The following is a 24,126-nucleotide window of genomic DNA, read 5'->3' on the forward strand; positions in this document are numbered from 1 at the left end:
GAGGAGCTATGGTACCAGGCATTTTGCAGAAAAACAGTTGAATTGAGTTTTCGTTTGGAAGGTGAGCTGAAACGAGCTGAGAAGTAGCTTCTGAAGAAATACAGCCAGAGTTTCTGCATGGGTCTGACCGTCAGTAAATTGTGAGCCTGAAGTTCAGTTGCTGCCGTATGAGCCTCCCCCAGATTGTCCTTTCTGAGCTCGAGACACGTGATGTTAAATACTCAGATGGGAAACACAAAAATATACAACAGGTTTAAACAAAGCTGATTTATTTGACATTTATCCAGAATATTAAACTTCATTCCAGTTACTGGAATTATTATCAACAGAAACAAACTGCAACTGTCAGAATGAACATGGTTCAGTCCTGGATGTGATTAACAGCAGCAATAACAGCAGAATCCAACCCCTGTAATCACCATGAATTCACTGGTGACTCAGTGGGGTGATGACCAAGTGAATCTCTCGCCACACACAGAGCGGGTGAACAGCCTCTTACTCGTGTGAATGTGTTTGTTTGTCAGCAGATCCGATTGATTTTAAATCTGCTCACAGTCAGAACTTTGAAAAGTGTGGACAAGTGGATGTGTGTTGAGGTGGGATGACTGAGCGAATCTCTTCCCACACATGGAATAGATGCACAGTCTCTGCCCAGTATGAGTGCGCTGGCGGACACTGAGTCCACATGATCACCTGAACCCACAGTGAGATCCTGAATGGTCAGTGTGAACATGCTGATAGGACATCAGCTCCAGAGAAATTTTAAAACACATTTAAAATAGCTTCCGACAGTATGAACCCGCTGGTGTGTTAACAGGTTGAATGACTCAGTGAATCCCTCCCCCCACATGGAGCAGGTCATAGAATCATATAATTTACAGTGCTAAGGAGGCCATTCGGCCAATTGAGTCTGCACCGGCCCTTGGAAAGAGCACCCTACCCAAGCCCACACCTCCATCCTATCCCCGTAACCCACTAACCCCACTTAACCCCACTTAACCTTTTTGGACACTAAGGCAATTTAGCATGTCCAATCCACCTCACCCACACATCTTTGGACTGAATGACCTCTCCCCGGTGTGAACTCACTGGTGCTGCTGCAGGATAGACAATCGGCTGAACCTCTCCCTGCACTGAGAGCAATTGAATAGAGTGGAACCAGAGTGACTGCACTGGTGAACCATCAGTGAATGTGGGTTTTACAGCTCCTGTCACAGTCTCAGCATTTAAACCCTCTCTCTGCAGTATGAACTCACTGGTGTGTGTGTGGGGGCTGGATGGAGGAAGATGGGAGTTCAGGACTCAGACAAGGGGGAAATTAAGAGTCAGTTTGTCCCGGTGGGCTAGTAGGAGGGAGGGAAGCAGCAGAGGCAGCAGATCGGATTGTCATTATTTTAGTTACAAAGAAGCTCCAAGAGCCCCTCACACTTGTTGTTAGTGATGAAGATGGAGGAGACTGGGGAGGGGGAGAGCATTCAAAAGGAACTCATTTGTGTTAGAAACAGTAAAAACATTCACCAAACTGCTCAACACAAAGTTGTTTTTTTAAACTTTTATCCATAACATGTCCTACAACTGTGCTGGGGTCTATTAACCTCAGCAGAAACAGATGCCAATAAAAATGATTTGGTCCTGGATGTGATTAACAGCAAAATCCAATCACTGCAGTCACTGGTGAACCCGCTGGTGTTTCAGCAGGTGAGATGACTGAGTGAATCCCATCCCACATTTGGAGCAAGTGAATGGCCTCTCCCCACTGTGAACTCGCTGGTGTTTCTGCAGGTTGGATGACTGAGTGAATCTTTTCCCACACTTGGAGCAAGTGAATGGCCTTTCCCCAGTGTGAACTCGCTGATGTCTCAGCAGGGTGGATGAATCAGTAAATCCCTTCCCACAACTGGAGCAGATGAATGGCCTCTCCCCAGTGTGAACACGCTGGTGTTTCAATAAGATGAATGACTGAGTGAATCCTTTCCCACACTCAGAGCAGGTGAACGGTCTCTCCCCGGTGTGACCTCGCTGGTGTTTTCGCAGGGTCTTTGACTGAGTAAATCCCTTCCCACACACAGAGCAGATGAATGGCCTCTCTCCGTTATGAATTCGCTGATGTTTCAGCAGGTCAGATGAATCAGTGAATCCCTTTCCACAATCCGAACAGGTGAATGGCCTCTCCCCTGTGTGAACTCGCTGGTGTTTCAGCAGGATAGACGAGGTAGGGAATCCCTTCCCACACTCGGAGCATGTGAATGGTTTCTCTCCAGTGTGAACCCGTTGGTGTGTCAGCAGGATGGATGAGGTAGTAAATCCTTTCCCACACTCCTGGCAGCTAAACGGTCTCTCCCCAGTGTGAACCCATTGGTGTTTCAATAGGTGGGATGAACAGATGAACCCCTTCCCACACTTGGTGCAGGTGAATGGTCTCTCCCCAGTGTGAACTCGCTGGTGTGTCAGCAAGATGGATGAGGTGGTGAATCCCTTCCCACAGTCGGAGCAGGTGAACGGTCTCTCTCCATTGTGATTGTGTTGATGAGTTTTCAGCTCAGACGGGTATCTGAACCTCTTCCCACAGTCCCCACATTTCCATGGTTTCTCCCCAGCATGTTTGCATTTATGTCTCAAGAGGCCAGATGATCGGCTGAATCCTCGTCCACACACAGAACACGTGGACGGTTTCTCTCCATTGCTTTCTCCTTCCATGTTCAAGATTAAATGATATTCAGATTACAATAATTTAGGCAATCGCGTCAGATCCTGATGTGATGTTTGGTTTGAGTTTCCTGCCTTCATCTCCTGCTTTTCCAACATCCTGTGAACACAATGTCGAAGGTTAAAAATTCAACAGAGACAAAAAAATTTTTGGTTTGAGTTAGCGGTGTTACACCCTATAAAAGGAGTTCCAAAATCCATTGCTGTCAGTCCAGGATGGCAATTCAGAACATTTACATATATATTTCATAGAATCCCTACAGTGCAGGAGGCCATTCAGCCCAGAGTCTGTATTGACCCTCCGAAAGAACACCCGACAGGACCCACTCCCTCACGCTATTCCCATAACACCACCGGACCTTTAGACATGAAGGGGCAACTGAGGGATGCCAATCCACCGAACCTTCACAGCTTTGGACTGTGGGACTAAACCAGAGCACCAGGAGGCAAGCCTGACACACAGACAAGGGGAGAAGGTGCGAAGTCCCCGCAGTCACCCAAAGTCGGAATCAAACCAGTGTTCCCAGTGCTGTGAGACTGCGGTGCTAACCACTGTGCCACCGCACAGGGTCAGTGATGACCCTGCACATGTCCTGCCCCCCAAGGAAGATGACTGTCATTAACCCAAGTCCATCAATTTTTCCTTTGTTATTTTATGGGATGTGGGTTTCATTGGATTTGTTTCTGACCCCTTATTGTCCTTGTCAGAGGGCTGTTGAGAGTCTGAATCTCCTGTAGGCCAGACTAGGGAAGGACAGCAGGTTCCCATCAGTTTACAATTGATGATAGCTGTAATGGTCATTCCTGCTGAAAGTGGATTTATGTTCCAGATTCCTCCCCCTTTATTAATTTAATTTAAACTTCCCCAACTCCAGGGTGGGATTTGAGCCCCTGTCCCCAGGCCATTGGCCTGGGTCTCTGATCCACTGGAATTACCCCCATCTCCCCAGTTACAGAGGTTCTGCAATTACCACCGGGGTCGGTGCAAATTGGGGACGGGGAGCTTCTTGTTCTGGGTTTGAGGCCTCCTCCACTGGGTGTTTCTGAAGCCTGTGCATCCACTCCGCCGCGTCCCTGCAGCTCCAGCATCAAACTGCGCATGATCAGGCTGAACACGCACGGCGCATGCTCTATTCACCAACATCCGCTGCGCATGTGCACACATCTGCTATTGTGATGATAGGGCATATTCTCTTTCGCCAGGAATGCTGGGTACCACCCCCGCCATTGAAAGGTGATATTGTTTGACGAAAATTGTATTTCATGTCTGATTATGATCGCAGCTATAGGGTTAACATGTAAAATGATTAAACTAATTGATGCATCAACCAATTTCTCAGGAAGCATAGTCCTGTCCTCAGTGTAATTAACTGCAGAATAAACCCCAATAGTTCGATATGTACTCACTGGCGCCTCAGCAGGTGGGGTGAACAAGTGAATTTTCCCCATACACCGAATATTTAAACTCTGTCTTGCCAATAAGAATTCAGCAATTGTGGATCAGAGCCTTTCGAACCTTTAAAGCTGGAGTGTTAATGAGTAGGGAAACTGAGTAAATCCCTCTCATACACATTATGTATCTGAGTGGTCTCTCTCCAGTGTGACTGTGTGGCCAAGTCAGTAAATGGCATAACCGAGTGAACTCTTTTCCACTTTCAACTGGTGAACAATCTTTTTACAGTGAGATTTACACATGAGTTTCCAGCCCAGAGAGGGATTTCAAATCCCAAAATACACTTTCCAGATGACGCGGGACATACTTGTACTTCTTGCAATTTAGTTATGTTCACTTGCTGCTCACTATGTGATCTCCACACAGTTTAGGACAGTGGAATTACGGCCAGGATAAGATCAGACATGATTGAATGGCGGAGCAGATTCGATTGGCCAAATGGCCTAATTCTGCTCCTATATCTTATGAACTTATCGACACAACCAGACCTCACTTCCCTTGGAACAACATGAAGTGTCTACTGCTTTCCAGATCCCTTCCTTTCAACTCACTTTTCAATTCCACTGCTTTGCATTATTCTGAAACTAAATTCAGATTTTGTGACTGCTTTGTCCATGAATGTGATTCTGAGCATTCATTTGAATTCTCTGCTCCACTCCTAGTCTGACCTCTGTACCCTGGATGTCCTGCACTGTTCCAATGAAGCTGAATGGTAGGTCAGAGAACTCATCTGTTGATCAGGCACATTCATTTCAACAATTTCAGATCGTAACCATCATTCAATCTTTCAGACATTAGATGTTGATAGTGGTTCGTCTGGTATAATTTTAAATTCGGACCTGTCTTTTGGTTCTTTTCTTGGTCTATTAGTTTTTTTACTTCTCTCATTATTACAATATTGCCCGGTACCATCATCCTCTTTGTCATTTAATCACTCCATTTATCAATCCCATCATAAGATCATTTGTTCTTTCCTCCCCAGCCCCTCTCTTTTTCCTGACTCTCTGCTGGCACTGTTTAAATCTAAGTTTTTTTTCCTTCTTTCTGTCTGTTAATCTAAGTTAGCAATCCAATGGAATGGTGAAATGTATCTGCTGCTTTTAATGTCTACCCCATTCTGTCTCTCTTTGTTTCTATATTTGGCTCAGTCTCCTTCACTCTTACATTCTGCCTATCTGTGTCTCTAGCGCTTTTCCCCTTTCTGCTCTTTCTTCTCTCTATTCGCTCACTGCCAGTGAGGAGCTAAGTTTCACTGGATTGATTCCTGAGATCAGGCAGTTTCCTTGGAGGAGAGGTTCTGTGGGATGAGTCTGTTCTCTCTGGAGTTGAGAATAATGCAAAGCAGTCGAATTGAAAAGTGAGTTGAAAGGAAGGGATCTGGAAAGCAGCAGACACTTCAAGGGAAGTGTTTTAAAAAAATTTTTTTTTAAATTCACCTCCATTTTCACATTTTCTCCCACATTTACATCCATCAACAATAAACAATAATCAGCAAGATATGTCAGTCCCCATAATAGCAACAATGATCCCATCGACCCACCAACCCCCAAACCTCAACCCGCATGTTTACATAAACAAATGACAAAAATAAATCAGGGATTACCCGTAGCCACCCTTAATCTTACACTGCTCCCCCCCCCCACCCCACCCCACGTCTCCAGCTCCTCCCGTCCACTGCCTCTTGTAAAACTCCTCCCCCTACCCTCGGTTCCTTCCCCCACAACTTTTAACCCCGGCTAGACCACTCGGACCCTGTTCTGCCAGGCTCCGATGGCCGCTGCCCTCCCCCCACCTCACTCCCGTTCACTGGCCGGCTTAAACCGGACAGCGTGGAGGCCCCTGCCCGGGTCCCTTTCCCACTTGCCCGGCCCCAGGAAAGGCCAAAGATCCCCTTTTAGCACACAAACCCCGCCTATCCACCTACACCCCAAAGAACTCTCATTTTGAGTGAAAGTCCCGTCCCTTCCCTTGTCCAAAATATATACCACCTTGGCTCCTTTAATCTCTACACCCACGCGCAGTGATACAAAAAAGAAGAAAATACAGTCATGAGGTTACATCGGCACATGGCCATTCCTCAATTTGTCAGTTCTGCCACAGTCCTTCTGCTTTCGCAAACTCCTCCGCTGCTTCCGCCGTTCCAAAATAAAAGTCCCTGAGCTTGTAAGTCACCCTCAGCTTCGCTGGATATACAATGCCGCACCGCACCTTGCTAATGTACAGTCCCTGTTCACCCGGTTGAAGACAGCCCGCCTCCATGCCAGCTCCACCGTAAAGTCCTGGTATACACGTATACCAGCTCCAGCCCACTGCACCACCTGCTTCTGCTTGGCCCAGCTCAGGACCTTCTCCTTCACCCTTTACCTACGGAAGCACAGAGTCAATGCCCTTGGCGGCTCACTCACCTTTGGTACAGGCCTCCACGACCGATGAGCCTGATCCAGTTCATATCGGGAGGGGTCCTCCCCCTCCCCCAGTAGTTTTGCCAGCATCGCGGCAAAATACTCAGTCGGCTTCGGTCCTTCAACTCCTTCGGGCAGCCCCACAATCATCAAGTTCTGTCACCTGGATCTATCCTCCAGCTGTTTTTTTTGCGGCCGTTTTTTTGCTCACCCTCGACATTTTGCTTTGGGTTTTTATTCCCTCCTGTGTCTTCTCAGTGCCTCCTCCGTGCCTTCTCCCTTCTTCTGCCGCCTCCGCGGACCCTGGGACCGGGCTTAAAGCCCCGAAATTGCCGTTCCCGAGCGGGGGCTCTCCATTGTGCGGCCGCCTCCCGCCCGCCGTCACCGGAAGTCCTCCAAGGGAAGTGTTGATAAGTTCATAAGATATAGGAGCAGAATTAGGCCATTTAGCCAATCGAATCTGCTCCGCCATTCAATCATGTCTAATCTTATCCTGGCCGTAATTCCACCATCCTTCCCATTCTCCATAACCCTTCAACCCATTACCAATTAAAAATCTGTCTAACTCCTCTTGAAATTTACTCACTGTCCCAGCATCCACCGCACTCTGGGGCAGTGAAGTCCACAGATTCAGCCCTTTGGGAGAAATAGTTTCTCCTGAACTTTGCTACCTTCACTCAGTCATCCAGCCTGTTAAGACACCAACAAAGTCACACTAAGGAGAAGGTTCACAAAGGGCCGAGATCAACATCGACGCTGTGGGAAGGGATTCACTCAGTCATGGTATGAGCTGATACATCAGCAAATTGTCAAGTGCCTGCAGGGATTGGATTTTGTTGTTTGTGCTGCTGTTAATCAAATCCAGGATTGATGGTCTGACAATATCTGCTGATGTTAACAAGCCCTATAACTGGCTACAGTTAAATACTTTCAGATGTCACTGATTTTCAGAGCTACAACGACCCATTTTAAAAGCACCATCTGTGATATTCTCCTTTAGTCACCAACTCTCTTTTTTAGGTTCATGAGTTTTATTTGTTGATGCTTTAAATCGGGTGGAGTATTGATCCCTCAACAAGTTTACAGATGTTACATTGCACACCATGAACGCCATCCTACTGCATTGGTTTAAAATAAAGATTATGATTTTACCAGTGACTTTGGTATCTTTTATAATTACACTTTGCAAAAGATTTTACAACTGCATAAATATAAAATCTTCCATGAAAATGGTTTAAAACATTTCTAGACACCACCATGTGATGGTTCCAGCAAACAACTTTAATAACTAATCACAATAGCTTGATAGCCAGACCCAGATCTCAACACGGATTGAAGATTAAACAGACCTAAAAGGAAGCGTAATAAAACCCATCACCCTACACTTAACATTGCCCCCCAAAAATGCAACTTTTCCTCCCTCCCCGACACAAACTTCAGAGTTCAGTATATTCATACACATGGGCATAACAGAAACAAAATCAAATACCATGGCAATTTTCAGAGTATTTACAACTGGGAAAGCAAAGTGTGCTTAAAAACGGCAACATAATTTGAAGGACCTGTGAATGCTCTACAGTAATGTACACTCAAACTCACACAAGGCACAAGGCAGCAATACCCAAGAACACAAACACTGCTACACATTAGTGGAATTATAATTTACAGTAATGGGCATACCCATAGCTCAAGTATTATCATTTACAGTGGAATAAATATGTACTACTATTACTTTTATGATACGTACCTAGGTAAATGCAGAAAGCTAGTGTAAAGCATATAGATTAAGTGTAAGTCCCATATATACGACAGTTTGTTCTAGACTAATTTGAAATAAAGGGGCAAATTGTATTATGCAGTTATCAGCTCGTGATCTCAAATTTTACTTCAAAACGTCCCGGAAATGAAAATCGCTTTTTGTCACAAGTAGACTTCAAATGAAGTTACAGTGAAAAGCCCCTAGTCGCCACATTCCGGCGCCTGTTCGGGGAGGCTGGCACGGGAATTGAACCATGCTGCTGGCCTGCTTTCAAAGCCAGCGATTTAGCCCTGTGCTAAACCAGCCCCAAAGCGGTCCTTGTCACTATAGTTAATATTTTCACCATACACTTTACACTCAATGCGCACTTCCGTATTCTGTTTGACGTTTATAAACTGAATAGCAACAAAGAACTGAAGGTATTTTTCCTGCAGACGCTTGCCATGTATGGGTAGTACTGCAAAGGAAAGCCGCTGAATCCTCCAAGTCCAAAGATGTGCAGGTTAGGTGGATTGTCTTAAACCACGTCCGGTAAAATCTGCACGCTCTCTTCTGTCCTGAATCATCCAGTGGGCCTGCATGAATGTAGGCTGGAGGAATCTCTTCACAGTTCTCAAAAGGAGTGTTGCCACCCTGACTGGAGTCATTGTAAAGATCCAAGAACGTGTTCAAACTTTTCGCAAAACTTTCGCAGGAGTTTGGGTCTGACATACTAAAGGAACTTTCTGTTTTGAACAAATACAGCGTTTGTGATAGTCCTGGGGGTGCAACTCTGTCTTGGTGTTTGGGTTCAAATGGACTAATCGTGAGCAGCAGCGCTTGAATGGTTCCAATGAAGATCCCAGCGAGGCAGCCATAGAAGATCAAGAAGAACCAGAATATCTTGAGCCAACGACTGCCGGTCCTGCCTAAAAAGTGCTTTTTTATTTCGGAATCCCAGAGAAATTTCTTCCAGTCTCCACCTGCCTCCTTGCCCTTGGCCCGGGCCCGGGCCATGCTGTCTCGAGGAGGCTGAGCGGGGGATTGTGGGAGAGTTTGAGGAAAGCTTGGCCTCGCTGTTGAGCTGATGCTGGCCGGCGGCGCGCGCACTCCCTCGCGCGGCGGCTGTTGCTTTTCAAACAAGAAAGGGGCGGGGCGGGGGGGGGGGCGCGGAGGAAGGGAGGGGCGCGGGCATCGGTGGGGGCGGGGCGGGCGGGAAGTGGAGTTGAGAAGCTCCAGGTGTCAGGAGTCCCGCGGAAGGTGAAGCTTCATTCAGGAACTCTGAACAGGAACAAGACAATTCTGAACTTTTACTTCAATCCGAAATTGATGTTTGATCCAAAATCTACAATTCAGAGTTTGAAAGGTTCCACTGATTAACATCTCCAATTAGAAAGTGCTGATTAATCATTGCTGACAATTGTTACTCACACATTCCTCACAGCAACATGTCCATTGTGAAATGACATTATCAAGGAACATTAAACTAAACTGTGAAATATTTCACAGGCACATCAATAAAAACTTCATCAATCAACATTGATATTGATGAAACTTGGAAGTCACTGAGTTCAATCATTTCTGACACAGCAGCAGCAGCCAGGGTTAGGGGGATAGAGCGGGGGAGTGGGCCGAGGTTGAGTGCTCTTTCACAGGGTCACTGCAGACTCGATGGGCCAAATGGCCTCCTTCTGCATTGGAAAGATCCTACAGCATTCAACGATAAAGATGGAGCGCACAACACAGACTGGTTTGAGAGCCACTCAGCAGAGATTAACCTGTCATTGAAGCAAAAATGGGTCTGACCATCACCAAAGTCGTTCCCCTGAAATCCCAGATGGTGACATCCTGACGGATGTGAACAGATGTCCCGCTAGGTTGAACATGACTGTCAGCTGTAGACATATCCCAGTCTCTTTCTGACGCTCCTGCAGCTTCCAGTTATGGTTAAGTTGGACAAGGCCATTGATTGCTCAACAAGTAGAAAGGTGCCCAGCAAGGATGGAATTCCAGCTGAACTGCTCAAACGCAAAGTCCCATCGACTGTCACACCTTCACAACCTCCTTCCCGGTTGGGAGGCTGGAATCATTCCATGTGCATGATGCTAAAATCATCACAAATGATAAAAACAGCAGTGACAGAGGAAATTGCAGCAACTACAGGATTAGCATCACCAGGAAGACCTTCACTAGGGTCATGTTTAAAAGATTCATCTACCTGCAGAATGAGTGTATCCAGAAGCACAGTGCGGTTTCTGTGCTGACAGATCTACAGTGAACATGATCTCTCCACACACCAGTTGATAATGATGCTCCTTCATTAAATGTTTTCAAGATAAAGGTATATAGTTTTTTGAGGAATAAAGGGTTATGGTGTTTGGATGGGAAAGTGGAGCTGAGTCCACAAAAGATCAGCCATGATCTCATTGAATGGCGGAGCAGGCTCGAAGGGCCAAATGGCCTACTCCTGCTCCTAGTTCTTATGTTCCTTTATAGTCTGTGTTGTTCTAAATGATGACATTATTAACCTTCTCCCTAACTTGTCCTGACCCTTCTGCTCGTTCACCAACTGAAATCAGGGACTCCTTGTTCTCATGGTGACATTCCCTGTCTGCCGAATTATTCCTTTAAATCAGCATTATTTCATCATGTTGCCACATTTCAGTAACAAATGTTGAAATGTTTGCTCCACACCCACAGGGTTAAAGCCACAAACAGAAAGGTCCAGTTTTCTCCTGGAGTTTGAGACAAATCAGCTTTCGAAATGATGCAGAGTTTCAGCCAATAAGGGAGTTCTGGGCTCAGCCCCGCCCCTCATTCATTCTCATTGGTTGGAGGACCAGCTGCTCCTGCTTGGTTCGCCAGTCTCGCCCCCCTCTTCCCATTGGTCCTGAGCTGCCGTCAATCACTCCCCGGGTATTGTAATCTGGAGCATGCGCAGCGCCGATACTGGAGCGATGTTCTTGGGGTGAAATTCTTCGCAGTTCAGAATTATATATGATGTGGAGATGCCGGCGTTGGACTGGGGTGGGCGCAATATGAAGTCTTACAACACCAGGTTAAAGTCCAACAGGTTTGTTTTGAATCACTAGCTTTCAGAGCGCTGCTCCTTCACCTGAGGAAGGAGCTGCGCTCCGAAAGCTAGTGATTCGAAACAAGCCTGTTAGACTTTAACCTGGTGTTGTAAGACTTCTGACAGAATTAGAAACTGCAGGCGAGCGGGGAGCGATAGTACTGGCGGGTGGTTTGTGAGGCTTCATAAAGACCCGGTGTAGGCCCAGAATGAAAAGCTACCGATCCGCATTTGCAAACAACCACTGTGTTCCCGTGCCGCCCCTTCAATGCGGTTCTCCGATGAAAGGCCCAGGTTAACGGCTGCCATCTTGCTGAGGGCGATATGCTGCAGTACCAGCCCGTACCAGCCTCCCCGAACAGGCGCCGGAATGTGGCGACTAGGGGCTTTTCACAGTAACTTCATATGAAGCCTACTTGCGACAATAAGCGATTTTCATTTTCATTTCATTTCAGTGCACCTGTGCGGTCATTGCTGAGGGAGTCTGAAGGTGATCCAAGCCCCGCCCACTCGGTGCTTCAAGCCCCGCCCCCTGACAGGAACATAGTTTCACCTCCAAGGTAGGAATTTGTTATTTATTCTTTCATGGGATGTGGCGAGGCCAACATTTATTGCCCATCCCTAATTGTCCTTGAGAAGGTGGTGAGCTGCCTTCTTGAATCGCTGGAGTCTGTGTGGTATAGATACACCTACTGTGCTGTTCCTGAGGGAATTCCAGGAGTTTGACCCAGTGACAATAAAGGGACAGTTGAAGGGGTGGCACGGGAGCACAGTGGTTAGCACTGTTGCCTCACAGCACTTGGGATTCGGGTGCGATTCCGGCCTTGGGTGACTCTCTCTCGACTTTTGCAGCCTCCTTAAATCTACTTCACATATTACTTCTCTACCCGAGTCATACATTCAATCCCGTCATCCTAACACATTCATGTTGATTGTAAATGGTTGGGAGCCCAGCATTGATCCTGGTGATATTCCACTTGTCACATCTTACCCACCCAGAAATTACCCATTTATACCTGCTGGCTGCTTCCTGTTAGCTAACCAATCCTCTATCCATGCTGATATGTTGCCCCCCACACAATGAGCTCTTATTTTGTGTAATAAGCTTTGATGTTGCACCTTGGGAAATACCTTCTGGAAATCCAAATAAAGCACATCTACAGGTTTTCCTTTATTGACATCCCTTGTTACCTCCTCAAAGAACCTTGATAAATTAGTCAGTCACGATTGATTCCCTGAACTTCATTTTCAAACTATGCATCAAAAGAAAAATCAAATCTTCTCTACCCCAGGACAAGTCCAGCAAATTAATGTATTTTCTGGTTGAAAGTTTATTGATGAAACAGAACATGGTTAAAAAAACTAACAGAGAATTGTTTGAGGATCAAAGACAACCAGAGAAAAAGGATGTTCACAATGTTCTGGTCCCAAATTGTTTTCCTTCAGCTCCTCTGTACCCTGTTTCTCTAACTCCCCGCTTTGGACACAGGAGCAATGAAACCTGGCAGTCGCATCACCATCAGCCCCTGTCACCCTCCACCCCTGATTAGTTGGAGGTCCATTTGCCAGTCAGGCCTCCAACACCTTCCTGTCTCTATTAGTGAACAGGCCCCTTTATTCTCAGCTACATTCAGTCCTCAGCTCCATCACCGGGCTGTCATTGACACGAGCAACAGAGACAGAAAAGTGCACGAGGGAAGTCAGAATTTGTGGATTAGGACCTCCATAAAGGTCAGCAACTTCTTGAAAAAAAATTGAATTCCCTGTCAACAAATTAAAGGATCACACGACGGGACTTCACGTTTTATGACTTTTAATGCAACAAACAAATTAGAAGCTACTTTATCCTGCGCACAGAACTTTGCTCTTTTTAAATAATAATAATCTTTATTATTGTCACAGGTAGGCTTACATTAACACTGCAATGAAGTTACTGTGAAAATCCCCTAGTTGCCACGTCCGGCGCCTGTTCGGGTACCCAGAGGGAGAATTCAGGATGCCAAATTCATCTAACAAGCACATCTTTCGGGACTTGTGGGAGGAAACCAGACCACCTGGAGGAAACCCACGCAGACACGGGGAGAACGTGCAGACTCTGTACAACAGTGGCCCAAGTGGGAATTGAACCTGGGACCCTGGCGCTGTGAAGCTCCAGTACTAACCACTGTGCTACCGTACCAAAGTTACACAATCTAAAGTCGCACTGCACGATTATAGTTACTCTGCCCTGCAAGTCGAAATTGAATTATCTCAGAACCAGTCCAATGTAATGAGTCATTTCTGAGGATTCACTTCCGTTCTTTTCTTTTCACAGTCTGGCAGTCTTTAATCCCAGAACGGTCTTTCACAGGGAAAGATTAGCCAGCTGCCAGAAAACCGAGAGTAGGCACAAATAGGCCATTTTCTGGTTGGCAAGATGTAATGAGCGGTGTGTCACAGGGATCAGTGCTGGAGCATCAACGTTTCACAATTCATATCAATGACTTTGATGACAGGACCAAAGGTATGGTCGCTTAGTTTGTTGATGATGCAGGCAAAAAGAAAAAGGAGGTGAGGTGATGTTGCTCGGATAATAAGGGACGGCATCAGAACATTAGTAAGGGTGGATCTCAGATCAGGAATACAAAATGTGGAATATGTTTGGGTGGAGCCAAGAAACAGCATGGGGCAGGAAACATTGGTAAGAACTGTTTCGGACACCAAACAGCAGGGGTTGTGTGGGATATGGTATTGATCGGAGATGAGAGAAGCTTGTAGCATGGGTAAAACATTATTGGGTGACTTCAATCTGCATGTAGACTCGGTTAACCTAATGGGCACTAATGCTGGACAAGTTTCTGGAGTGTGTTAGGGACAGTTATCTACAGCAGTAAGTTGTGGAACCAACTAGAGAACAGGCTCTTGTAGATCTAATATTATGCAACGAACGATAAAGGGCTAATTGATAATCACGCTGAAAACAACCTTTAGGGATGAGTGACCAGAATATTGAATATGAGGTATTCCAATCTGAAGCCAGGATATTAAGTTTGAAGGAAATTTTGACGGTCGAAGGGACAAATTAGTTGAGGTGGATTGGGGTAAATACATTAAAAGGTGTGACAGTCCACAGGCAATGGATAGACTTTCAATAATTATTTCACACTTTACATTCCTTCAATAATAATAATAATCACTCATTGTCACAAGTAGGCTTCAATGAAGTTACTGTGAAAAGCCCCTGGTCGCCACATTCCGGCACCTGTTCGGGGAGGCTGGAACAGGAATTAAACCTGCGCTGCTGGTCTTATTCTGCATTACAAGCCAGCTGTCTTAGCCAACTGTGCAAAACCAGCCCTTAAGGCACAAGAACCTCAAAAGGTCAAAAAACCATCACTACCAGAGGAAGTGGTTTTGGATAAGATTGAAAGAAAAGACCGATAAAGTTATCAGAAATAGGAAAAAACTTGAGGATTGGGAGGATTTCAGAATATAGCAGAGGACCAAGATACTGAGACAGCGAGGGAGAATAGAATATGATTGTGAACTAGCAAAACACATACAAATGGACTATAAAAGGTTCTATCGGTACGTAAAAAGGAAATGTTTGTCCATTCCAGATAGAGTCAGGAGAATTTAGAATGTGGAATAGAGATCTCTACAGCCACCTCGTTCAACACTCTGGGATGTAGATCATCAGCTTTTGGGGATTTATCCTTCAATTTCAACCCCATTAATTTCTCCAGTGCTACTTTTTCACTAATTCTCATCTTTTCCTGTCCCGCGTGCTCACGAGTCCCTAGGTTCACTCGTGTTTTGTGGAAATTTTTGCATCTTCCTCTGTGAAGACAGACACACATTGGTTAGTTTCTCTGCCATTTCCTTACTCCCCATTACAAACTCTCCTGTCTCTGCCTGGAATGGACCCACTTTGGACTTTGCTAATCTTTTCCTTTTCACATTCCTGTAGAAGCTTTTCCGGTCGGTTTTTAAGTTTCTCCCCAGTTTTCTCTCATATTCTATTTCTCTTTATCAATTTATTGGTCCCCCTTTGCTGAATTCTAAAGCAAGTTCCTAATCCTCAGATTTACTAATATTTTGACCATGTTATGAGCTTTTCCATTGATCTAATGGGATCTTTAACTTTTCTTGTTAGCCAAGTTTGCATCACTTTTCCTGATGGATTTTTATTCCTTAAAGAAATCTATATTTGTTGTTTATATGTGAAACAAAAGTCTCAAAAATCCCAGAGGACCATAGGCTGCTCTCCCCTTTGACAGAGAGAGAGCTGACTGGAGGTGATTTAACCTGAGGGTCAGCACACCTCAGACGAGGGGCCTGGTTGAGAAGGTGGCACCTTCTTGAATAACCTCAGCCAGTACGGGAGTTGCATCCATGGTGTTGGCTTTGCTCTGCATCATGAACCACTCGTCCAGACAACTGAGCTAACCAACCTCCTGATAAGTATGAAATAATTCCTTAAATATTCGGTATTCCCTGCACCAATCAGATTCCCAGTCCACCTCAGACTACTTGCCCTTCATACCCTGAGTTTTCTTCTGTGAGGAACACACAGATAAATTAAACAAAAGAACCATGTAACCACCAGGGTCCATCTCCATGGCAACGTGGCATGTTTTGTGGTTTTCCAAACAGAAATGGAAACTAAATATCTTCAATCTTCCAAACACCCTTGTGAAATTTGAAGCAAGGTATTAGCAACAAGGCTCAAAGAGCATCAGCCCATTGGAGGCAAAGTGGTGAGACCGGCCAGTCCAGCAGAAGAAAAACCTCCGACCATGCCCACTGACCACCTGTCAGAATGAACAAAATGCAGTCCTGGATGTGGAGCAGAAACAATAACAGCAGAATCCAACCCCTGTAATCAATTGTGAAATTGTTGGTGTCACAGCAGGTGCGATGAAACATGCAATACCGTCTCACACTGAGAGCAGGTGAACGGCCTCTCTACAGTGTGAACTCGCTGGTGTCTCCGCAGGGTGGATAATTGAGTAAATCCTTTCCCACACTGAGAGCAGGTGAATGGCCTCTCCCCAGTGTGAATTCTCTGGTGTGTCTGCAGGTTAGATAACTGAGTGAATCCCTTCCCACACTGAGAGCAGGTGAATGGCCTCTCCCCAGTGTGAGCCCGCTGGTCTGACTGCAGGCTGGATAATTCAACAAATCCCTTCCCACACTGAGAGCAGATGAATGGCCTCTCCCCAGTGTGAACTCGCTGGTGTGTCTGCAGATTGGATAACTGAGTGAAGCCCTTCCCACACTGAGAGCAGTTGAATGGCCTCGCCCCAGTGTGAACTCGCTGGTGTGACTGCAGACTGGATAACCAAGTGAATCCCTTCCCACACTGAGGGCAGGTGAATGGCCACTCCCCAGTGTGAACTCGCTGATGTGAATGCAGGTGAGATAACCGAGTGAATCTCTTCCCACACACAGGGCAGGTGAATGGCTTCTCCCCAGTGTGAACTCTCTGATGTTTCTGCAGGCTGGATAACCGTGTGAATCCCTTCCCACACTGGGAGCAGGTAAACGGCCTCTCCCCAGTGTGACTGCGTCGATGAGTTTCCAGCTCTGATGGGACTCTGAATCCCTTCCCACAGTCCTCACATATCCACGGTTTCTCCATGCTTTGGGTCCCCTCATGTCGCTCCAGGCTGGACATTCAGTTGAAGCCACTTCCACAGACACAACACAGGTATGGTCTTTTCCCGCTGAGTATATTGTGATGTTTTTCAGGCTGTGGAACTGGTTAAGGAACTGTCCACAGTCAGTTCACTGGAACACTCTCACTCGGGTGTGCGTTGTGTGGGTCTCGGTGCTTTTCCAGTCACACTGATGTTTGAAATCTTTAGCTGACAGTTTGGGTAAACTTTCTCCTTCTAGATTCAAAGGCCGATGATATTCAGGTTCCAAGGAAGGGAGTGACTGTCAGATCGAGACGTGATGATTGAGATTTGTCTATAATTCCACCTCGTCTAATATCCTGTAAAAACAATTTACAGAATTCATCACTGACAGTACAGGATAGAAACTCAGAACAGACAATTCCCATTTCTATGGAACATTATTTTCTTTCTTAATACCCAAAAGCTGTAAATCTCCATCCCATACAATCTCCCTCCATTCTCACTCTGCTGTATCTAATATTCACACTCCCTATTCTCCTGAAGGTGCTGATTCAGGCTGATTGGCAGATCCAAGCTCAGCTTCCTGTCCAGGAGATCAAAACAAATATGAGCTGCAGTCAGCCATTCGGTCCATCGAGGGAGGCTTCGGGGCCTGGGGCCAATGTGGAATTCTGTCCAGGCAGGGATTCGCCCAGACGGGATACCACCATTCAACTGTGCGTCCTCCAAACCGCAAGTGCCAGCGGATCCGAGCACCACCGTTTTGAGATCTCGGATGGCATTGGCCACAAGCCGGATGTCCACCGCCGCACGTTGTGCTAACTCATGGGGTGTCAACCAGCCCATTCTTCCGCCACCCAGCACGTCCAAGATCCTGGTTAGCCCAGCAGCCACAGCTCGTCCCTCCGCCAGCCGCTCGAAATGGTATTGGTGGAGGTGCGGATTCCTGAGCAGAGCAGGTCCTTTTAAAAGACGGGCAGCGCCAGCGGAGGGTAACGAAGACCCTGCAGATCTATGAACAGGAGCTGCATGTCATAATTCAGGCCGTGCACATGGCAGAAGAAATGCATCGCTAGGACACACCATCGTGGAGGGGACTCAAAGTAAAGGTAACGCTGCAGAGTCTGAAGGCGGAAGGTCACCACCTGGGTGCGAAGGCACAACAGCACCTGGCCGCCCTCCCTACGTGGGAGACTCAGAATCTCAGCAGCGACCCAGTGCAGTCCCTTGTCCCAGAAGAACTCTACAAGCATTCTCTGGAGCTTTGTGACAAAGTCAGAGGGAGGGGTCGAAGTGACCAGCCGGTACCACAACATGAAGGCTATCAGCTGGTTTATGACGAGAACTCGACCCCTGTAAGACAGCACTCAGAGCAGTCCTGTCCAATGTTTCCTGCGAGCATGACCTTGGCCGCCAGCTCCTGCCAGTTAGCCTGCCAGGATTCCTCAGCCGGGCAAAGATGTACTCGCAAGTAGAGGAGGCTGGGCCTGCTCCAGGTGAAAGGCCTGAGCTCCTCTGGGAGGGGGTCCGTCTGCCACAGAGTGACCAGGAGTCCGGAACATTTGGCACAGTTTATCCTGGCAGAGGACACGGCGGAGTACACAGCCTGGCACTCTTGCATCCTCCGCAGGTCAGCAGGATCAGTGAACATGAGGAGCACGTCATCAGGGTAAACCGAGAGGACCACCCCAATGCCCGGCCTGCGCAGAAGCAGCATCGACAACCTCCTCCGCATGAGGCGCAGGAAAGGCTCCACGTAAATAGAATAGAGTTGACCAGGCAAGGGGCAGTTTTGACGCACTCCTCCCCCAAAGTGAAGGGGCGCTGACAGGGACCCATTGACCTTAACGAGACACTCTGCAACAGTGTACAGGAGTCGGATCCCGGCGACAAAATGTGTCCCGAACCCAAATGCTTGCAGAGTCCTGAATAAATATTCGTGATCCTCCCTGTTGAACGCCTTCTCCTGATCAAGGGGCAGGAAGGTGCTCGACAAACCAGCCCTCTGGGAATGATGGACCAGGTCCTGGACCAGATAGATGTTGCTATGGATCGTGCGGCCCGGGACCGTGTAGAACTGGTCAGGGTGGATCATGTGGTCCAGCACAGTGCCAAGGCACAAACACATCGCCTTGGCGAAGATCTTGTAATCCGTGCTGAGGAGGGAGACCGGACACCAGTTCTTAAGATGGTGGAGATCCCCCTTTTTTGGCAGCAGGGTAATGGTGTCTGCAGGCCATGAGAGGAGCAACTTCCCGGTCGTGATACCTTTCCCCAGGATCGCCGCATAGTCACTCCCCAGGACATCCCAGAACGCCCTGAAGAACTCGACGGTCAGCCCATACACCCCAGGTTTTGCCCCTGGATAGACTGTCGAGGGTGCCGGTCAGTTCCCCAAGGCTCATAGGGGTAGAAAGTCTCCCGGCACCCTATGGGTCGACCTGCGGCAGGTCCTCCCACAAATCTCTGCAAGCACCTGCTGCACAGATGCCATCGGGACATGGGGCAGATATGCCCTTGAAATGTAGAGGCAGTCGATTCTGGATGCTCTGACCCCAGGCCTCATTAAATTGCAGGTGCTGGAGTCAGGATGGATAGTCCACCAGACATCCACCAAGTCAAAGAACCCGAGCAGGTTCCTTAACTTCACCACCGCACGAGAGCTGCACTGGGTACGAGGCAGTCCTTTGTTCCGAGGGTGCAATTAAAATTCCACCCCCAGGATGATGCACTTTTCCACAGCAATGGTGCCAAGATGAGTGGACACTTGTTTGAAGAAAGCCGTCTTCTGCTGTCCAGCCTGGGGAGCATAGACATTCACAAGGTGAAGTACCTCAGCCCCCTCGTGGACCGTCAGGTCGGGCACTGGCCCCTTGACCCCAAAGATCTCCGCTGAAAATGTGGGGTCAAAAATAGAGCCACTTTGCCTAAATGTGAGGTTAGGTGACTCATGTAGACACCCCTCACCACTCCAGGAGCCATGTGGCTTCATCTCCCAGAGCAGTGTGGGTTTCCTGCAGGAAGCACGCCGCATACTTCCTGTCCCGGAGGACCAAAAAGTTCTGGAACCTGCAGGGCGTGTCCCTGCTGCCTTTGATGTTGTGGTTGACTATGTCACCACCATGTCAGCAGTAAAGTGCTACCTTTACGTTTCTATTGTTCAGAGAGAGCAGAGGAGCGCGGGCCCCAACTCTCCCTCAGGAGTCCAGTGAGGAAAGATTTCAGCCAACGCTGCTCAGTCATGTTCGTGTCTCCCACCTCTTTAACGTAGGTGCGGGAAGACTTAATGAGCAGTGCCACAGTTGCACAGTGGTTAGCACTGTTGCTTCACCGTGCCAGGGTCCCAGGTTTGATTCCCAGCTTGGGTCATTGTCTGTGCAGAGTCAGCACGTTCTCCCTGTGTCTGCGTGGGTTTCCTCCGGGTGCTTCAGTTTCTTCCCACAAGTCCTGAAAGACGTGCTGTTAGGTGAATTGGACATTATGAATTGTCCCTCTGTGTACCCGAACAGGTGCCATAATTTGGCGACTTGGGGCTTTTCACAGTAACTTCATTGCAGTGTTAATGTCAGCCTGCTTGTGACAATAAAGCTTATTATTATGTCCAACCACCGGTCGAGATCTAGCTGCACTCGGTTTCGGCGACTAAGGTTGGCATATAGAAAATCCCAGTGTTCCCCTCAGGAGATGAGGGGCGACTTGGTGTCGGGCACGAGGGAAACCACCGCCTCGCTACAGATGGACTCAAAATCATCCCCCGTCCTCCCCACCGAGCAGCCGTTCTCATCCAGGCAGTCGGACCAACTTCTCAAGAGCAATTACAGTTGAGCAATGACTGTTGGTAAAGCAGTGAAGCCCACCTCCTGTGAATGAATAAAAGAATATTTAGTGCTGATTTATATAGATTTTTGATCGACAAGGGAGTGAAAATGAAAATTGCTTATTGTCACAAGTAGGCTTCAAATGAAGTTACTGTGAAAATCCCCTAGTCGCCACATTCCGGCACCTGTTTGGGGAGGCTGGTACGGGAAGTGTAATGGGGACAGACAAGAAAGTGGAGTTGGGGCCATAATCGGGTCAGCCATGATTTAATTGAATGGCAAACAGGCTCAAGTGTTCAAATGGTCTGTTCCTGCTCCCAATTCCTGTGTTCTTCTGGTTTTACAAAAATGATGGGGGAAATAGGACAAATTGGATTTCTCCATTAAAGAGCTGGCACAGACCTAATGGGCCAAATGGCCTCCTTGTGTTGGAGTATTCTGTGACTTTTTAAAATTCATATGTGGTATGTGGGCATCGCTGGCTGGGCCAGTATTTATTGCCAATTCCTAAAGGCCCTTGAACTGAATGGCTTCCTCGGCCATTTCAGAGGGCAAGAACAATCACATTGCTGTGGGTCTGGAGTCACATGGAGGCCAGACCAGGGCCTTCCCTAAAGGACATTAGTGAAAGATGGGTTTTACGATAATGGTTTCATATTTCAGCATTGGACTTATAATTACAGATTTTTTGTTAAATTCAGGTTCCACTGTCCACCGTGGTAGGAATTCGAACCTGGATTCCCAATGAGTTTTTACGGACACTAATTAGTCATTAGCATATCCCTTCCTTTTTAAACTCTATGCTCAATCATTATTTCCTTAATTTGCAGCTATTTCCTGACCATCACCATTTTCACAGATCCCACTTTTCCCCATTTATCATTTGCCTTCATTTTTACAGACGCTCCCTGAGTGAGCTCCACACTGCGCATGCGAGAGACGGACCCGGACGCCAGGGATGAAACCAGGGAGTCGAGATTGATGCGGGAAATAATATTCATGGTTTTGTTTGAATTTTTTTTTATTCTCCTCCTTTTTCACATTTTCTCCCACATTTACATCCATCAACAATAAACAATAATCAGCGAGATATGTCAGTCCCCATAATAACAACGATCCCATCTACCCACCACCCCCCAAACCTCAACCCGCATGTTTACATAAACAAATGGCAAAAAGGAATCAGGGATTACCCATAGTCACCCTTAATCTTACACAGCCCCCCCTCCCCCACCACCGCAGGTCTCCAACTCCTCCCGTCCACTGCCTCTTGTAAAACTCCTCCTCCCAACCTCGGTTCCTTCCCCCCAACTTCCCACCCCGGCTAGACCACTCGGACCCTGTTCTGCCTCTACACCCGCGCGCAGTGATACAAAAAAGAAGAAAATACAATCATGAGGTTACATCGGCACATGGCCATTCCCCAATTTGTCAGTTCTGCCACAGTCTTTCTGCTTTCGCAAACTCCTCCGCTGCTTCCGCCGTTCCAAAATAAAAGTCCCTGAGCCTGTAAGTCACCCTCAGCTTCGCTGGATATACAATGCCGCACCGCACTGTGCTAATGTACAGTGCCCTCTTCATCCGGTTGAAGGCAGCCCGCCTCCTTGCCAGCTCCACCGTAAAGTCCTGGTATACATGTATAACAGCTCCAGCACACTGCACCACCTGCTTCTGCTTGGCCCAGCTCAGGACCTTCTCCTTCACCCTGTACCTACGGAAGCACAGAGTCACTGCCCTTGGCGGCTCACTCACCTTTGGTACAGGCCTCCACGACCGATGAGCCCGATCCAGTTCATATCGGGAGGGATCCTCCCCCTCCCCCAATAGTTTTGCCAGCATCGCGGCAAAATACTCAGTCGGCTTCGGTCCTTCAACTCCTTCGGGCAGCCCCACAATCCTCAAATTCTGTCGCCTGGATCTGTTTTCCAGGTCTTCCATTTTTCCTCGCAGATCCTTGTTAATATCCATCACCTTCCGCATCTCTTTCCCCATCGAGGCAAGTTGATCACCGTGCTGCAATAACGTCTCCTCCACTTCCTTCAGCGCCTCCCCTTGCTCTCGCACCTCCGCCACTGCGCTCGCCACCTCCGTCCTCACCGGGGAAACCGCCTCCTCCACCAGCACACTCAAGACCTCCCTCATCTCCTTCCTCACCGTCTCCATGCATTTCGCAATCTGCACCAACAGCTTTTCAAATTCCGCAGCCATCACCTTGGTTATTTCTTCAGCCGTAAGCAGTGCGGCCTTCCCTGATGCTCCAGCCTCCATTTTTCCTGGTGACCTTTCCACTCCCCGACGGACCTCCAGTTGTTTTTTGTCCGGCCATTTTCTTGCTCACCCTCGACATTTTTCTTTGTTCTTTTTTTCCTCCTGTGTCTTCACTGTGCCTCCTCCGTGCCTCCTCCCTGCTTCTGCCGCCTCCGCGGACCCTGGGACCGGGCTTAAAGCCCCGAAAATGCCGTTGCCGAATGGGAGCCCTCCATTGTGCGGCCGCCTCCCGCCCGCCGTCACCGGAAGCCAATATTCATGGTTTGATAGTCATGTTGACGATTTTATTTTGGACTCTGGGCCCGCACTCGGTCTTCGGACAATCTCCATTTTAAACCCGCTCGCTCGAGAACTCGTACCAAATGCTGCCATTGCCTGCGCATGCTCGGTTCACTCTGCCCGGGAGTGATTGACAGGAAAAGGGGCGGGACCAGAGGACCAAGCCGGTGTTTCCGGTCCTCCTGCCAATCGGAGTGAATGAGGGGCGGTGCTGCGCGTGAGCAGCTTCTTCCAATAACAGCTGATGGAAAGCTGGACCACTCTCTTCTCAGTGTCAACTCACTGCTGTGACAAAACGTGCATTAAATTGCTCCCCATATTCAACACAGTTGAAAGGACTTTCTCCAGGTGAACTCTCTGGTGTTTCAGAAGGTCGGATTATAGAGTGAATCCCTTCCCACAGACGGAGTAGGTGAATGGCCTCTCCCTAGTGTGAATACACCAAATAATTTCCAGGTTAGATGGATAATTAAATCCATTTCCATAGTTCCCACATTTCCAGTGCTTGGGAAATGTTTCTTACACACCTCAGGTTTATTCCACATCTTATTGAAAGTGAAGAGAGGCAAGAAAGACCAAAGTGCCTTTTGTAACTCAGTATAGCTCACATCCAAACAGGTGCAGACAGGTATGTGAGGAGAGGGAATCAGGAAAGGCCCACTCCCACGACCCAAAGGACTACAGTGGAGCACACAATCCTTATTTCCATTTAAATAGTTATTTTGATATGGGGGGAGCAATCAAGCTAGATAGGGTTCTAGCGGG

General features: G+C 47.6%; 1 protein-coding gene across 1 annotated transcript in view; it reads right to left on the reverse strand.

Annotated features, from left to right (window-relative positions):
• Positions 1-252: 252 nt before the first annotated feature.
• The window catches only part of LOC140422621 (uncharacterized), a 39,155-nt gene continuing 15,281 nt past the window's right edge, over positions 253-24,126 (reverse strand). Inside the window, exons 3-4 of the mRNA XM_072507626.1 lie at positions 16,261-17,023; positions 253-2,721 (exon numbers count right to left, since the gene is read on the reverse strand). Coding sequence (XP_072363727.1) covers positions 1,669-2,721; positions 16,261-17,023 — 1,816 coding nt within the window. The 3' untranslated portion in view covers positions 253-1,668. The remainder of the gene's footprint in view (positions 2,722-16,260; positions 17,024-24,126) is intronic.

The sequence above is a fragment of the Scyliorhinus torazame genome, chromosome 5 (genome assembly GCF_047496885.1).
Source record: "Scyliorhinus torazame isolate Kashiwa2021f chromosome 5, sScyTor2.1, whole genome shotgun sequence".
Taxonomy (NCBI): Eukaryota; Metazoa; Chordata; class Chondrichthyes; order Carcharhiniformes; family Scyliorhinidae; genus Scyliorhinus; species Scyliorhinus torazame.